We start from the raw sequence: 13,726 nt of genomic DNA on the forward strand, positions 1-13,726 counted from the left end.
GCACAGAAACGAAGACCCAACACAGCCTAAAATAAATAAATAAATAAATAAATAAATAAACCAAAAAAACTTGGTTTTGTTTACGTATAAAAAAGAAAGTTTATAAAAGTTAATTTACAAACCAAGAACAAAGTGGTATGCATGCCTTATGTATAAGCATCCTTAAAACGTCAAAATTTTTGAAATGCATAGCCAAAAAACAAAAAACCACCACTGCTCCTTGCCAAAACCTGCTTGATGTTTAGATCAACATCACATATTATATGATGAAGTCTTTCTAAATTTGACTTAACCAATCTCCCTGACATGTAGGCATAAACAGCTTCCTTAGACTTATTTCCTTTTTAACTATCAGATAGAAAGTAGGAAATAGTCTGTGGTGGGGATAGCCTTCTACAACAAAAATCAGTTAATAGGTGGCATAGAAGATAACTGGTAAATGGTACTGTCCCTTGGAAACATGGAATGTTTTAAAGATTATATGAAGATCTATATCCTTCCCTAATCATTCTCAAGGTGTCAAGGATATATTTGTTAAGAAGGTTCTTGATTTTAGGTGACCAGAACCAAGAAATTCTAAGTAGGCAAATTCAAAATATTCATCCAAACATTTATTGAGTTAATATTACATTGTCAAAGAAACAAAAGTGAATAAAAATTCTGCTTTCAAAAAGCATACAGTCCAGTCGAAGAGAAAGCCATGGATAACATCATGATATACAAACAGTGTAAACACTGTTACGGTGTTATAAAACAAAGCTCAGTGTTATAAGATAAAGCCCTGTAGGAACAGAGAAAAAACAATTTTGACTGGTAAGAAGGGATGACATTCCAACAAAACCGAAATACAATTTTAACAGACTGGTTGAATTTAGAGAATAAAATAAGAAGACACAAAAACAAATACCTGTCTAGCATGTTTGAGAAATGCTAAGAAGTCCAGTGTGGCTAGAACACAGGATGAACAGAATCACGGATGGATCATATACATGATAGTAACAAGTTTTGCTTTACTCTGTAGGTATTAAAGAGTGATTACAGATTTCTGAGCTAGGAAAGTTAGGTGATGTGCAGGTGATATAGCTAGATCTATAGTTTAGGTAAAAAGCTGATAGCAGAGTCCAGGAAGATATGGAAGCAGGAGATTGAAAATATAGGTATTATTAGTTAAGAGGCTCTTATAAGAATATAAGAAAGAAATAAAGTTGGTCAGAACCCCCAAATAAAATTTATTGGTTAACTGAGTTAGACTGGGAACATTCTGAACTGAATATAGAAAAACCAAGAAAGTATCTTAAATACTTATAATTTAGTAGTTTAAAGAAACACAACTAGTTTAAATTATTCCTGAGTAAACTATAACTTTAAATAGAAAATAACTACAATGTACAACATATTTTATAATGACTTAAAAAGGCTATTTACATCTATATTATTTATTTTAAATAGCAGCAAAATGCAACTTAAAAATAACATCACATCAACTTTACCAATTATATACACATAATTTATGCAAAATTTTTAAGGATTTTTGCCCCATAGTCACACAATAAGGACACCTCTAATCAACTTTTTATAATTAGCTGACACACATTCATATAATACTAATTAATTTTATTAGCCTAAAAAAACTAAGTGACATATGGCCCCAAATAATCATCCATTTACAAAACACTATTTACAAAATACTATTTGCTGTGTAGCCAACTAATATTTATTGAGCACCTCCTATTTTCTGGCACCAAAAACACATTTACTACCTTACAGAATTCAAAAAACCATCCTTCAAGATAGGTAACAGTATTTTTTATATAACAGATGAGAAAACTAAGAATCAGACTGACAGGAATTTGCTTAACACCATAAAGAGTAACATATTTAATTATATTAACTGCCAATTCTAAGGGATCATCTATTTTTCACATTTGTGTTGTTACGACTATGTCTCCGCTTTTACGTTTCATTTTATTTCTATCACCATTATTTCTCTTTCCTACTTGTCTCTCCAAGGTCATCACCACCTATCTATAATTTCTTTTACTAAAATACATGTAAGTGGGAAGGTGTAACATTAAGTATTACTCTATCATTCTGGAATTTTAAAATGACATATGCACACATTTTAAAAAGTTACACATATTAAATAGATAAAAACCATAATTTTTAAAAAGTATTAAAAAAATTAACCTCATTGAAATTTTTGGTTTATAAATATAACCTTAAATACAAGGTGTCAAGAAACTTAAATGACTGTGTATTATGATGGTCTGCCACACATAAGGTACATATTCTTTCAAGTTTAAAGTACCTCTCCTAAGAACTGGGCTAATGGTTGATTCCTTATTTTAGTTCAATTGGAATAAAACTGTAACTGGAGTATTTTCCTTTATAACACAGAAAACTATAGCCCAAAGGCCAAGCAACACATAATTTAATAAATATTGAGAAGAATCCAACAGTTAATAATATCAAATACTAGCCAGCATCTAGTTTTATGTAAATATAAGATAATCATATAGAAAACTTGTTCTATTAAAAGTATCTAACTAGAAAGGGAAGAAACTATAAAGAAACAGACTATGTTAGAGATCCAGTTAAGTGCCCTCTTTTTACAGATTAGAGACTGAGAATCTTGATAAGTAACTTGTCCAAGTCACATGTCAACAGTAGAACCAAGACTGATTCCTGAGCCTGACTTCTATTCTGGGCTCTTGCTTACCATATCCGTGTTCTCTCATTTTACGACTTAATCATATTATTTATTCACTACATTTTAACTTCAAATTTGGAAAATTAACAAGTAATGAAACTTCTTCTACCCAACAACTCTCTAGTTTTTCTCAAAAATGAGCATTATAAGAACAGGACGCAGTTCATAACATTAGAGCACTTGCTAGCTTCATTAAGGTAAGAACTTTACACAGGAAAAAGTTCACTTTACATATAATTTGGTTTGGCAAACAAAAAGCTTACATAAAAGTCACAGCTTTAAAACCTCTTTAATCTATATCATAGTAACTTCATACGTTGTGAAATGGTTTTCTATAATCTTGACATTTTCTTCAGATAGCCGGTTTTCCTGTTTTAGCTGCCTTATAAGAGCTTCCAAAGACTTCAATCTTCCTAGAGTTTGTTGTTCTTGTAACTCAAGGAGAGTTATCTTTGAATGTAGTTTAGAGACTTTCTGCCAAAGATGTTCCTTACTTACATCTTGTCTGCAGTAAGAATGCTCAATCTGTAAAACTTCCATCTCATAGTCTACATCCTTATATGAGTCTTCAACATCTATGTCTTCTTCCATTTCCACCTTTTCTTTGGGGGCAGGTATAAAAGAATTAATTGTAGGTTTGGAATTTTCTGTAGGTACAAAAATGGCAATAACAGATTCTTTATTTGTGTTTAATTCTTCAACTCTTTGAGTAATTGTGCTGAACAAGAATGGATTTTCCTGTGCTGACTTAATTTCTACAGAATTATTTGTAAAGTGTGGGTTAGCAAGATGATTGGTAGTTATTTCAAGCACTTCTTGGGCTTCCAAAGACTGCTGAATACTTTCTGAATTTGACGTTGTCAAAGTAATAGTTGTAGAATTTAGATTCTCAAAAGATGTGTGAAAACCACCTATACCTATGTCTTGATTAACTGATGTTTCCAAGGTAGGTTCTGATTTTCTGGCATCTTGTTTAAGCAGATTAAAAGTTAATACATTATTTTGTACACTTTCTGTTTTTGGATCTGGTGGCTTTACCAAGGCAGATGAATCAAGTAATTCTGCATGTTCAGGGAGGACATCTGTGTCAACTGTATTCTTCTTTGGCTCATTTGATGAAAATGACTCTTCTGACTTGGCTTTTAGGCATACTTCTTCCTCATCTTTCAATTTTTTCTTCTGAGATTTTTTTTTGGAAGGGTCTTTCTCCTATAAAATAATATTTTCAAATTCTAATAAAGATGTCCTTACTAGGCTTATTCCCTTATTAGTTAGTGCTGATTATTTCAGTACAACTATGAGCAGTATACTGGCCAAGCAATTTTATTCAGTTAAAAAAATGTTTTCAGTATATAACAGCTCAAAATATACTTGAAAGCATTTTTAAAAAAACATTATGCATAATCAATATATCAATATAATGGGAAAAAATCTCAGATCACTCACAAAACAAGTAAAAAATCTAGATCATTAATTTACATTAATAACTTAACCTGATAATTTATGTATGTGTTATCCTTGGCTCCTCTGAAGCTATGCTTCAAAACAGTTTAAATCTTTAAAAAATTATTACACTTTCAGTAAAAGCACAAATTAGTTTTTCTTTTTCTCAAATATGTGTTTTCCCAGCAGTTATCTTTCCCTCTCATCCCCTCTACCTGATTACCTGCCACCATGCAATCTGCCACCATGCTCAGCATTATCCCCTTCTCCCCTACTCCCTGCCTCCAATACCTGATTGTCTTCAGGCAAAGAAAATATTGTTGGAATTGCAGTTTGTTTCAAATAGCGAATACCCCATCTGATGTCAAGAGAGTCAGGAGTAAAATGGTCACTACACAGGAACTGGTATTTACTGGGAACCCATGAATCTCGTTTCATATTCTTTAACCATTTTTCAAGTCTTTCTTTGTCATGTAGAGGAAACCTGAAAGTAAAAAAAGGAAAACTTTGCTATATTTTAACAATTTTGCCAGATTCCAGGCCTGCACATATAGGTAACCTATTGGTCAAGTGCCACAAAAGCAAGACAACCACTCCTACCATACAATAGCATCTTCATGACAACTACTACCATATCATCTCTGCAGCAAAGAGGACTAAGATATGAGATGTGTAGCCAAAGCTTTTGTCTGAGAAGAGTGGCTTGTAAAACATAACTCAGAGTCCCTTCAAGTAAAACCTATGCTACTACAAAGGATAAAATCTATTCATATTTGCTATGGATTACATTTCTTTTTCATTCTGTTGTGTAGTTTGCCTAGAACTAGTGAAGAGCTTTGTAACTACAAAGTCCTATTCAAATATATTTCATAGTAATATAACAAGTCAAACGGTTTTTTGTCTATAATTCAAGAAGTATTAAACTTCAAGCTCTTACATTAGTATTTTTAAAATATGGAGACATTAATTCAAACAAATGGTTTAGCTGACATAAAATGAGTACTCAATCTTATAAAACTTCTATTCCTCCATTCTCTTTACTGGAATCAGCCTCAATTCTACCCATTTGTAATTTAGTCCAATATTTCTAGTCTTCTACAGCTGGTAGATTGGGAACTCTAAAATTCAAGTATTCAAGTTCTGAAAGAGAAATTGACATAAGAACTAAACATGTTAAAGGACAGACTCAGATATTTTATAATATGAAACAAACAGAAAAGATAGAGAAAGGTAAAACAGCTCTTTATACGTGTTGTTCCTGTACTGAGTAACCTGGATTTTTAGAGTTGGCTCTAACGTACTACAGTGTGTTTTATGGGTAAAACTGGACTAATGGCAGAATTTGACAGAAAACTTTATTCTACCAGTCTAATCAGGTTTGAGTTAAACTGTATTAAACAACAGTGATTTATACTTCTTTTGAAGATTTTACAAGAACACAGTCCAAGACACATATACTACGTAATAATTTCCTATTTTTAAAAAACAGTAACATAGAAGGTTCTCATACAAAAAGCAGCTGTTATACATTCCTCCCAATCACAACCATTTATGCTTCGTAGTAGCACGATTTTTTTAAATAAATATTGATAACTTTGTAAGATGCTAGATGAAAAGAGTCTGGGTACTTTGTAGGAAATAATTTTTAACCCTGATATCCTTCCGTGGAAAACCCAGATTATCTGCCTTTGGAAGTTTTTACCATAGATATAATATTCATACATGGTTTGAAAAATTTTTAACCTTACATATATCAATGACTTAGGTTATAAGTATGATAGGCCTAACGAGAAAAAGCATTTAATGGCAAAAAGAATTTTCTTTTCAGAGGACTTGGAACTCTGCTAGCCACAGATAAGTTTATACCTTTTCTGTTATAGCTAAAATGAGAATATGCCTTTTACAAAAAAATTTTTTTAATGTTATTTCATGTATACGGATGCCCTTTGTAAATTATTTCTATTGTACCTATATGCTAAGTTATCAAACAATTAAAAAAATACACTTTGTGAATATCTTTATTGGTAATTGTATTGCAATGCTTTCTTAACAGGTAAATCTCTAAGAACTCTCCTAGAATATGTTTCTGGAACAACTTAGTATCTCTACATTGGTTCAGTTTGTTTGACTGGTAATTTTGTTTCTCTGTCTTATTAATTCTCCCCAAAACATAAAATAATCACTGGTACAAACTGGTCACCATATGTATATATTCACTGAATTCTCAAATTAGAATAAATTTATTTTGCAGCTTGCTATAGTGTTAGTATGAGAAAATTCAATTCTTCAAGTTTGGTGCTATTAGGGGAATAAAACTAATTCAATTTTTAGTTTGCTGATTACACATGAAATTTCAAAAACTCATTTAAAAACTCCACTTTCAGTAAATTCATTTTGAGGAAAAAATTCTTTATAATTGACTTCCTCTGGCATTATTATTTTTCCCTCCTTAAAAATAGTAACTATGCACTCCACAAAGATTAAAGAATTTTTAGTCTGAGGTTATGATGCCCCCAAATCCAAGGCCAAGTAAATATGGAAAATATGGGGTTAAATCAAACTCAACATGATCCTTTGCTACAAACCTCCTCAGAGCCAGAGCCATTAATATACTAGCATATATTTCTCCCCCTAAAATCTCTTTGCAACTTGTGGAAGGGCTTCGAGGAAGATAATCCTGGAAATATTGCCACATGGTGTGATTTATTTGGAGTTACCAGTTTTTTTCATTAGTTAAGATAATGGAAAGCAGCTGAGTCATTAGTGAACAGAAAGCTTTAGGTCTAAAGTCAATTCAGCTTCACAAAATAGCTAGTGAAAATTCAAAGAAAGTTAAAGACAACCAGGTTAGGGCTAAATTAATTATTTTTAAATATAAGAAATACAGGAAATAGAATATTCTAAATACGTTGACTTTCATAAACACTAAGCACGTTATGAGCGCCAAACGCCATTTTACGTCTTTACACACTACGTGTGAATTAGGTATTATTAGTGTCTCCACTTTACAGATGGGAGGTCTTAGCTAGAAGGGTTAAATAATTTACGGAAGGTTATTCAGCTACAAAGTAGTGGAGCCAGTATTTGAACCTAAGTCTGGCTTTGGAGTCTGGCCTCTTACTTATTACACAATACTGCTTCACTATTCTTCCAGATAAAAATGGATACTTCTCGGGTTCCACGAAAATATTTCGTGGCCGTAGTAATTTGGAATACAGGTATTCCCCACGTCTCCAAAGTTCGCTTTCTGCCACTTCACTTTTAGGAGAGTTAGGTCTAACAGGTACTGATGCCCGAACAAGATTTTCGCTTTTACAGAGGAAAAAAAAAAAAAAAGCAATTGCTTCCTCGCTTAGGAAAGGTTTCAGAGTAACGCTCTACGTTGGGAGAGCGGGGAAAACCTGTTAGCCCTTACTTACCCTGCTCTCTGAACGAATGGAGAGTATCTAGAGCCCTGAGCAGGAGACAGGTGGTAATTCTGGCTCTGCCACAAAACTTTAAAGGTCACTTACCTAACCTTTCTCAAAGGCCTCAGTTTCGTCAGGAGAAAGTGGAATTAAATAACAACTATGCGACCTAACTCACTGGAAGTGTACGTTAACTTTAAGTGCACCTTCCCACTTGGCACATTTGATGCACCTGAAGTGGTGGTTAAGGTCGTCAATGAAATGAGGTCCGGAGAGGTGGGGAAACGCTCTGAAAACCACGGAGCATCGCGCAAACGTGACTGCTTTAGGCGTCCTATGAACATTCCAACAGGCCCCAACGCCTCGCCACACGCCCAGCGACCTCCCTAGAAATGTCAGAACATTTCCAGGTAAACTGAACTCGAACCTTCGCGCCCTCCTCCCGCGGAGGGGCCGAACACGGCCGCAGAACCAAGGACGAATTTATAGAGCTGACAGGAGATACGCCAAACCCCAACCCCAAACGCCACAGGACTGCGACCCAAAGGCAAGCTGACGCTTCTGCATTAGGGGCAACTTACGGGTAAAAACTCAGCTTCCGGTCTTTACTGTTTCGTCCCCGGCGGTTCTTACAGCAAATTGCTGCGCAATAGCGGGGCATCGCTGCGGCGAGGCCGCAGGAGACCCGGGCCGCCGAGGGGCGCAGGCGGATCTTCCGCGCTGAGGCGGGGCCGCAGATCCAGGCCACCGCGCCTGCGCCAGGCTGGGCGGAACGGAAAGACGGTGCAACCCTCGACTCACTTCCGCTTCTGCCGGCTTCAGTACGGCCCTTTCGGGGGTTGGGGCCGGAAGTGACGCACAGGCCGAGCAGCAACAACAGTTTTCCACGTGCGCGTAGGGCGCCAGGGTCAGGTGGGGAGGCGGGAGCCAATAGGAAAGCGTTTCGTGTAGGTCTCCTCCTGAGGTGGTGGCGCGAGCAGCGGCCGGCCCGCCTGTGGGGAGCTGGCTGTGAGGGGACGCGGCGGCGACGGCAGGAGTGTGAGGTCGGTGCACAGGCGGCAGTGGGTGCGCACCAGCTCCCGGAGGCCACGGAGGCCGGGGTTGGGGGGGCCGAGCCGCGCAGCCTTGTGGAGTAGCTGGTCAGCATCGCCGGCGCCTCCGCTCTCTGAAGGAGCAGCTGCAGCTGGAGGGTGCGAATGAGGGATGAGGCCGAGGTCTCCGGGAGGGGGTTTAGGCCTCGGTGTCCGCCACGGTCGCCGCTAGGGCTTCGGGCTGCCTGGTGTTCTTGAGGAAGAGAATAGGAGAAAGGAGATGGCCGAAGCACGGTGTAGTGCGGGTTTTTGGGGGGTTGTGCCGCTGGCTTTCTCGGGTATCGGGCAGCTCCTCCCAGGGCCGGACCTCGAGCCGCGGACAACCGGACGGCGGCGCAAGGTCTGACAGGGCGAGTCCAGCCCAACCAGCCACTGGCTCTGGGGAGTAAGGCCCAGGCTTGCCGTCCGCCGGGTCTCTCTTGGGAATGAGGAGTCAGTATAACGCAGAAGTCCGTCTTTTAGGAGAGTATGGTATATTCAACTTGAAACTGTGGAGTACGGTTTATGAAACTGGGAATATGCCTCCCTGTCAGTTTTAGACCCGCCCTTTGACTAGGGATCCGTCACAGTACGCGCTCGGTTTGTGTTCTTTAAACCAAGAGTTCGTACTTGATCCTTGGTTCCCGTGATTGTGAGTAACTCTCTGGGAAGAAGTAATCCATCTGCTAATTACGCTCTGAACAGGCCAATAGGAGAGGAGCGCAGGCAGTTTGCACAAACCAGAGCGTCTTTCGTCCGCTGTGTTATGTCATCCTAGGTTCTTAAGGACTCCTGTGGTACGGTGTTCAACAAACAGGGTCGCTTGAATCCCAAGTCATTTAATCTGTACTCTCAAGAATTCTAAGTTGAATTCTAGGTTCAAACTTCTTTAAGGTTAGAGAAACATTTTAACGACTCCTGAGAAGTTAGAATTTATCTTATCTAAAGTACAAACTATGAAAGTTCATTTTTCTGGCAGCCTTCGCAGAAATCTTAAATTCTATTCATTATGAGTTTTTAACAAAACTCATTTATCCATGCTTTTTTGTTAAATATTTGGGATCTTACAGTTTAAAAAAAAAAGATTACGTTCTGTTGTGTTGCGTTGTCAATATTATGTGATATTGAGATTCTCTGTGTGCAATCCTTGGCTCACCTTGCTGAAATGAAAACAAGGTTTCTTAGGGAGGGAAGATTACTGCTAATTTAGACATACTGGGCTGATTACCTTGGTAATGTACTTTTTTCCCATGAAGTTAAAATTTTTAAAAAACCACTTTAGAATATGAATTCTAGAAGGGAAGATTGAGATATTGAGATCATTTTAAGCTATATTTTTGTAACTACTGTGTTCATGGCCAGAGTGTTAGTGGAAAGGCAAAGCCAAGAAAGATTTTTCTTAATTTGGTTGAATTATATTTGCTCTCAAGATTACAACCAATTTAGGGGTAGTGCAGCCTGTATAAATGAAATAACGTGGAAATAGATAAAAGATACACTATATATGCTTAACAGTTTGATACTGCATTAGTATACTTTGAATCCTAAAAGCTCATTCAGTTTCTTTTAAAAGAAAAATGTTAAGATTAGTTCCATGGATAATATTTTTTTTTTTTTTCTTTTTTAGGATATTAGAAATGGCTACTCCCCAGTCAGTTTTCATCTTTGCAATCTGCATTTTAATGATAACCGAATTAATTTTGGCCTCAAAAAGTTACTATGATATCTTAGGTGTGCCAAAGTCAGCATCAGAGCGCCAAATCAAGAAGGCCTTTCACAAGTTGGCCATGAAGTACCATCCTGATAAAAATAAGAGTCCTGATGCTGAAGCAAAATTCAGAGAGATTGCAGAAGGTACGTAAATGACTATCTCCAAGGTCTCACAGGTATTAACTAGTAAAGGAGAATGATACCTAAGAAGTTTGTATGTATTTGAAGGTTTTTTGGAGGTGGGAGGGAGAGTGGGATCTACACATGAATATAGTGAGAGTGAGATTCTCAAGGCTATTTTCTTATAACATATTTTGATCCTGGATGTGTGGAAGTATATACTTTTATTGGCATTCAGATCTGAAAATGTTGAAAATGTATTATTTCATTCTTTTGTTATTTATAAAGTTGCTTATTGTTTCTATGTCAAAAGGAATTTTAGATACCCAAAACTTATGAATTAATTGAAGAAAGTTTTTATGAATTATGGAGATTAAATATAAAAATATTAAGCATAAAAAAATTAAATAGACTCTAAAATGCCTTGGTTTTTTTTCTTCCTCACTTGGTCTACATCTCAAAGCCACATTTGTCTTTAAAGGAAAATTATGAAACAAGTTTTGACTTAAGACTAATTCTAAAACAAATTGCATCTCCTGAGCATTTAGTAATTAATGGTGGGTGGAGGTAACTGAGTAGGGAGTTGGAGTTAAACATTTACTTCAACTAGTAAGTGAAAAATGTGAATTCCTCTGAATTTACTCATTAAATTCTTTCATACAAGTGATGATTTTGCGCAAATAATAAGAATAACTCTGAAATTGTTGCCCCATATTTATTTGTATTAATAGTAGCATTTATTTAACAAATATTTATTGGTTATTTACTAGAGGCAGGCATTGTGCTAACTGCTGATAGTATGCAGTGGATAAGACAAAGTCTCTGCCTTTTGTGACTTCTAACTTTTCTCATGTTAGTAGCAATTGGTTTTATTTGTGATGTGAAATACTTTCATAAAATAAGTTTAAGAGGTTTGGGTATATGTAATTTTGATTACTTTCAGTTACTAAGTATTTTTATTTCTTTCAGCATATGAAACACTCTCAGATGCTAATAGGCGAAAAGAATATGATACGCTTGGACATAGTGCTTTTACTAATGGTAAAGGACAAAGAGCTAGTGGAAGTCCTTTTGAGCAGTCATTTAACTTCAATTTTGATGACTTATTTAAAGACTTTGGTTTTTTTGGTCAAAACCAAAACACTCGGTCCAAGAAGCATTTTGAAAATCACTTCCAGGCACGCCAGGATGGTTCCAGTAGACAAAGGCACCATTTCCAGGAGTTTTCTTTTGGAGGTGGGTTGTTTGATGACATGTTTGAAGATATGGAGAAAATGTTTTCTTTTAGTGGTTTTGACACCACCACCAATCGACATACAGTACAGACTGAAAATAGCTTCCATGGATCTAGCAAGCACTGTAGGACTGTCACTCAACGAAAAGGAAATATGGTTACTACATACACTGACTGTTCAGGGCAGTAGTTTGTCCTTTTTCTGTTCTCTTTAAACCCAACTAGTTGACTCTTCTTCAATATCTTTGATGCAGAACCAATTTTTTGTGAACTATTTTGACAAGTGCATGATTTCACTTAACTTGATATAGCTGTCAAATATGTTTAAATTGTTTTTGAGAAATTCAGCAACATTCAGTTAGTAGAGAAATAGCTAATTATTAATTCCCTGATTAGGCAAGGTTCTTTAAAAAAAGATATTATAATTCTGCCTGGTCTTTTTTCTCTACCTGCCCTTGGCTTATTAACATGACCAGTTTTATTACCAAGGAAAAAATGAATTTGCCTGATAAATATTTAAAGGTTAAATTTTAAAAGTTATTGTAGATTTAAATTGTGTGAACTTGAATGATTTTTTTGCAGTGAAACCTTTGCTAATTTAAAATTGCATGCTCTGTAGCATCTCTGACTTGGGTCGCAAAATGTATGTGAGACTGTATAATTGAGTTGTTCAGTAAAGGATAGCAAGCAGTATCTTGGTTAATTTCCACTGAAAGCTTCAGAAAGGTATGGTTTAATATTTACCAGAGAACCATGCAGAAGAATTTGAGTAAAGGAAATGATTGTATTGCTCATAGTCATTTAGACTCAAAGAAAGTTGAAAACTTAACATTGCCTAGAGTTTGTTACGTGTTTGGTCCCTGGCTAATGATTTTGTAGTGTTGAAATCATAGCTATTTTACACATCTTTTCACATTTCTTTCTTAATTGTCGACGCTCTAGGTCTTAATATGGATTTATGTATTTTTGTGTGTGTGTGGTTTTTCTTCTTTGCCCTCATCTTTAGAGATTGACTAATACCTCATTCTGTTTATACAAACAGCCAGTAATTTCTGTGCAACCTTATTATGTGCAATATTTTTAAATCCTAAGAAATGTGTGCTTTTGTTTTCAGATAGACTTATTTCTTTAGTTCCGCACTTTTCTGTGTTATACTCCACATGAGTATTAATCCTATGGATACATATTAAAACTAGTAAATATCTCATACACCTTTGTGAGTGAGAGAAATATAATATTTACAATATGATGTTCTCTGTTGTCATTTTATTGTTAAAAGTTTATTCAGCAATTCTGGAGATAGGGTATATAAGCAATTGGGCTGCTTATACTGATCGTAGACCATATTCTAGAAGTTACTTTTCACTAACCTGAAACCCTGAGGTGACCTTGTCAGATTGCTGTTTAGTAATTTCTCTTGCTTTCTTATCGTCCTCCATCCTCCTTCCCTCACAGATTTTGGTAGCTTGAAGATTTTGTTAATTATAATTTTGGTGTATTTGCTTGCTAGGAGCAAGTATTCTTGCCCCTGCTGCTTTCCTCTTTAGGCCTGGTTGGGAAAAAGCAGACTTCGCATGAAGCTATATTTGTTAGTGATCATCTTTAATTTGAAATCTGTGAAGAAAATGAATTTATTCTATTATATTTATGTACCTTAATTATTTCCTGAAAGTTATACCTACTACTTTTGTTTGATAATAAGAAAATAGCCATACGTTGTATTTTGATCTGAGGATTATCTGTGGCCTATTAAGCAGAACAAATGAGGCAAAAAAAAAAATTTTTTTCAAATGACGATGAACTTCAAGGATTATTTTAATATTGTTAGCATCTGTACCCTTGATTATCTTTCTTGTTTTTCCCATTTTAAACATTTATTTGAACCCCTTCTTTTTTTTTAACCTCCCATTTGGCTCTTTGGCATACTTTTTGCAAGGAAAAATGTACCATGAATCATAACTCTTATGATACAAACTAAATATAAAGACGCTTAGGTAATCTACAGGTATGTGTGTGTGAGTAGTTAGTTATA

At 35.9% G+C, this 13,726-nt stretch overlaps 2 protein-coding genes across 3 annotated transcripts; one reads left to right on the forward strand and one right to left on the reverse strand.

Annotated features, from left to right (window-relative positions):
- Nucleotides 1-2,961: 2,961 nt before the first annotated feature.
- On the reverse strand, nt 2,962-8,298 carry THAP5 (THAP domain containing 5). The gene is made up of 3 exons (XM_061197925.1): nt 8,142-8,298; nt 4,445-4,637; nt 2,962-3,919 (listed from the first exon to the last, which is right to left on the reverse strand). Exons 1-3 carry the CDS (start codon nt 8,219-8,221, stop codon nt 3,005-3,007), a joined length of 1,188 nt encoding a protein of 395 aa, XP_061053908.1. The 5' UTR covers nt 8,222-8,298; the 3' UTR covers nt 2,962-3,004.
- A 196-nt stretch (nt 8,299-8,494) lies between these two features.
- DNAJB9 (DnaJ heat shock protein family (Hsp40) member B9) lies at nt 8,495-12,895 on the forward strand. 2 transcript variants are annotated; one of them, XM_061197926.1, is made up of 3 exons: nt 8,495-8,603; nt 10,258-10,484; nt 11,430-12,895. In XM_061197926.1, the coding sequence occupies exons 2-3, from the start codon at nt 10,268-10,270 to the stop codon at nt 11,882-11,884; spliced, it is 672 nt and encodes a 223-aa protein (XP_061053909.1). In that variant the 5' UTR covers nt 8,495-8,603; nt 10,258-10,267; the 3' UTR covers nt 11,885-12,895. The 2 variants fall into 2 exon arrangements, with proteins under 2 accessions (XP_061053909.1, XP_061053911.1); XM_061197928.1 differs by lacking the exon at nt 8,495-8,603 and adding an exon at nt 8,618-8,750.
- The last annotated feature ends 831 nt before the right edge of the window (nt 12,896-13,726 follow it).

The sequence above is a fragment of the Eubalaena glacialis genome, chromosome 8 (assembly GCF_028564815.1).
Source record: "Eubalaena glacialis isolate mEubGla1 chromosome 8, mEubGla1.1.hap2.+ XY, whole genome shotgun sequence".
NCBI classification, from domain to species: domain Eukaryota; kingdom Metazoa; phylum Chordata; class Mammalia; order Artiodactyla; family Balaenidae; genus Eubalaena; species Eubalaena glacialis.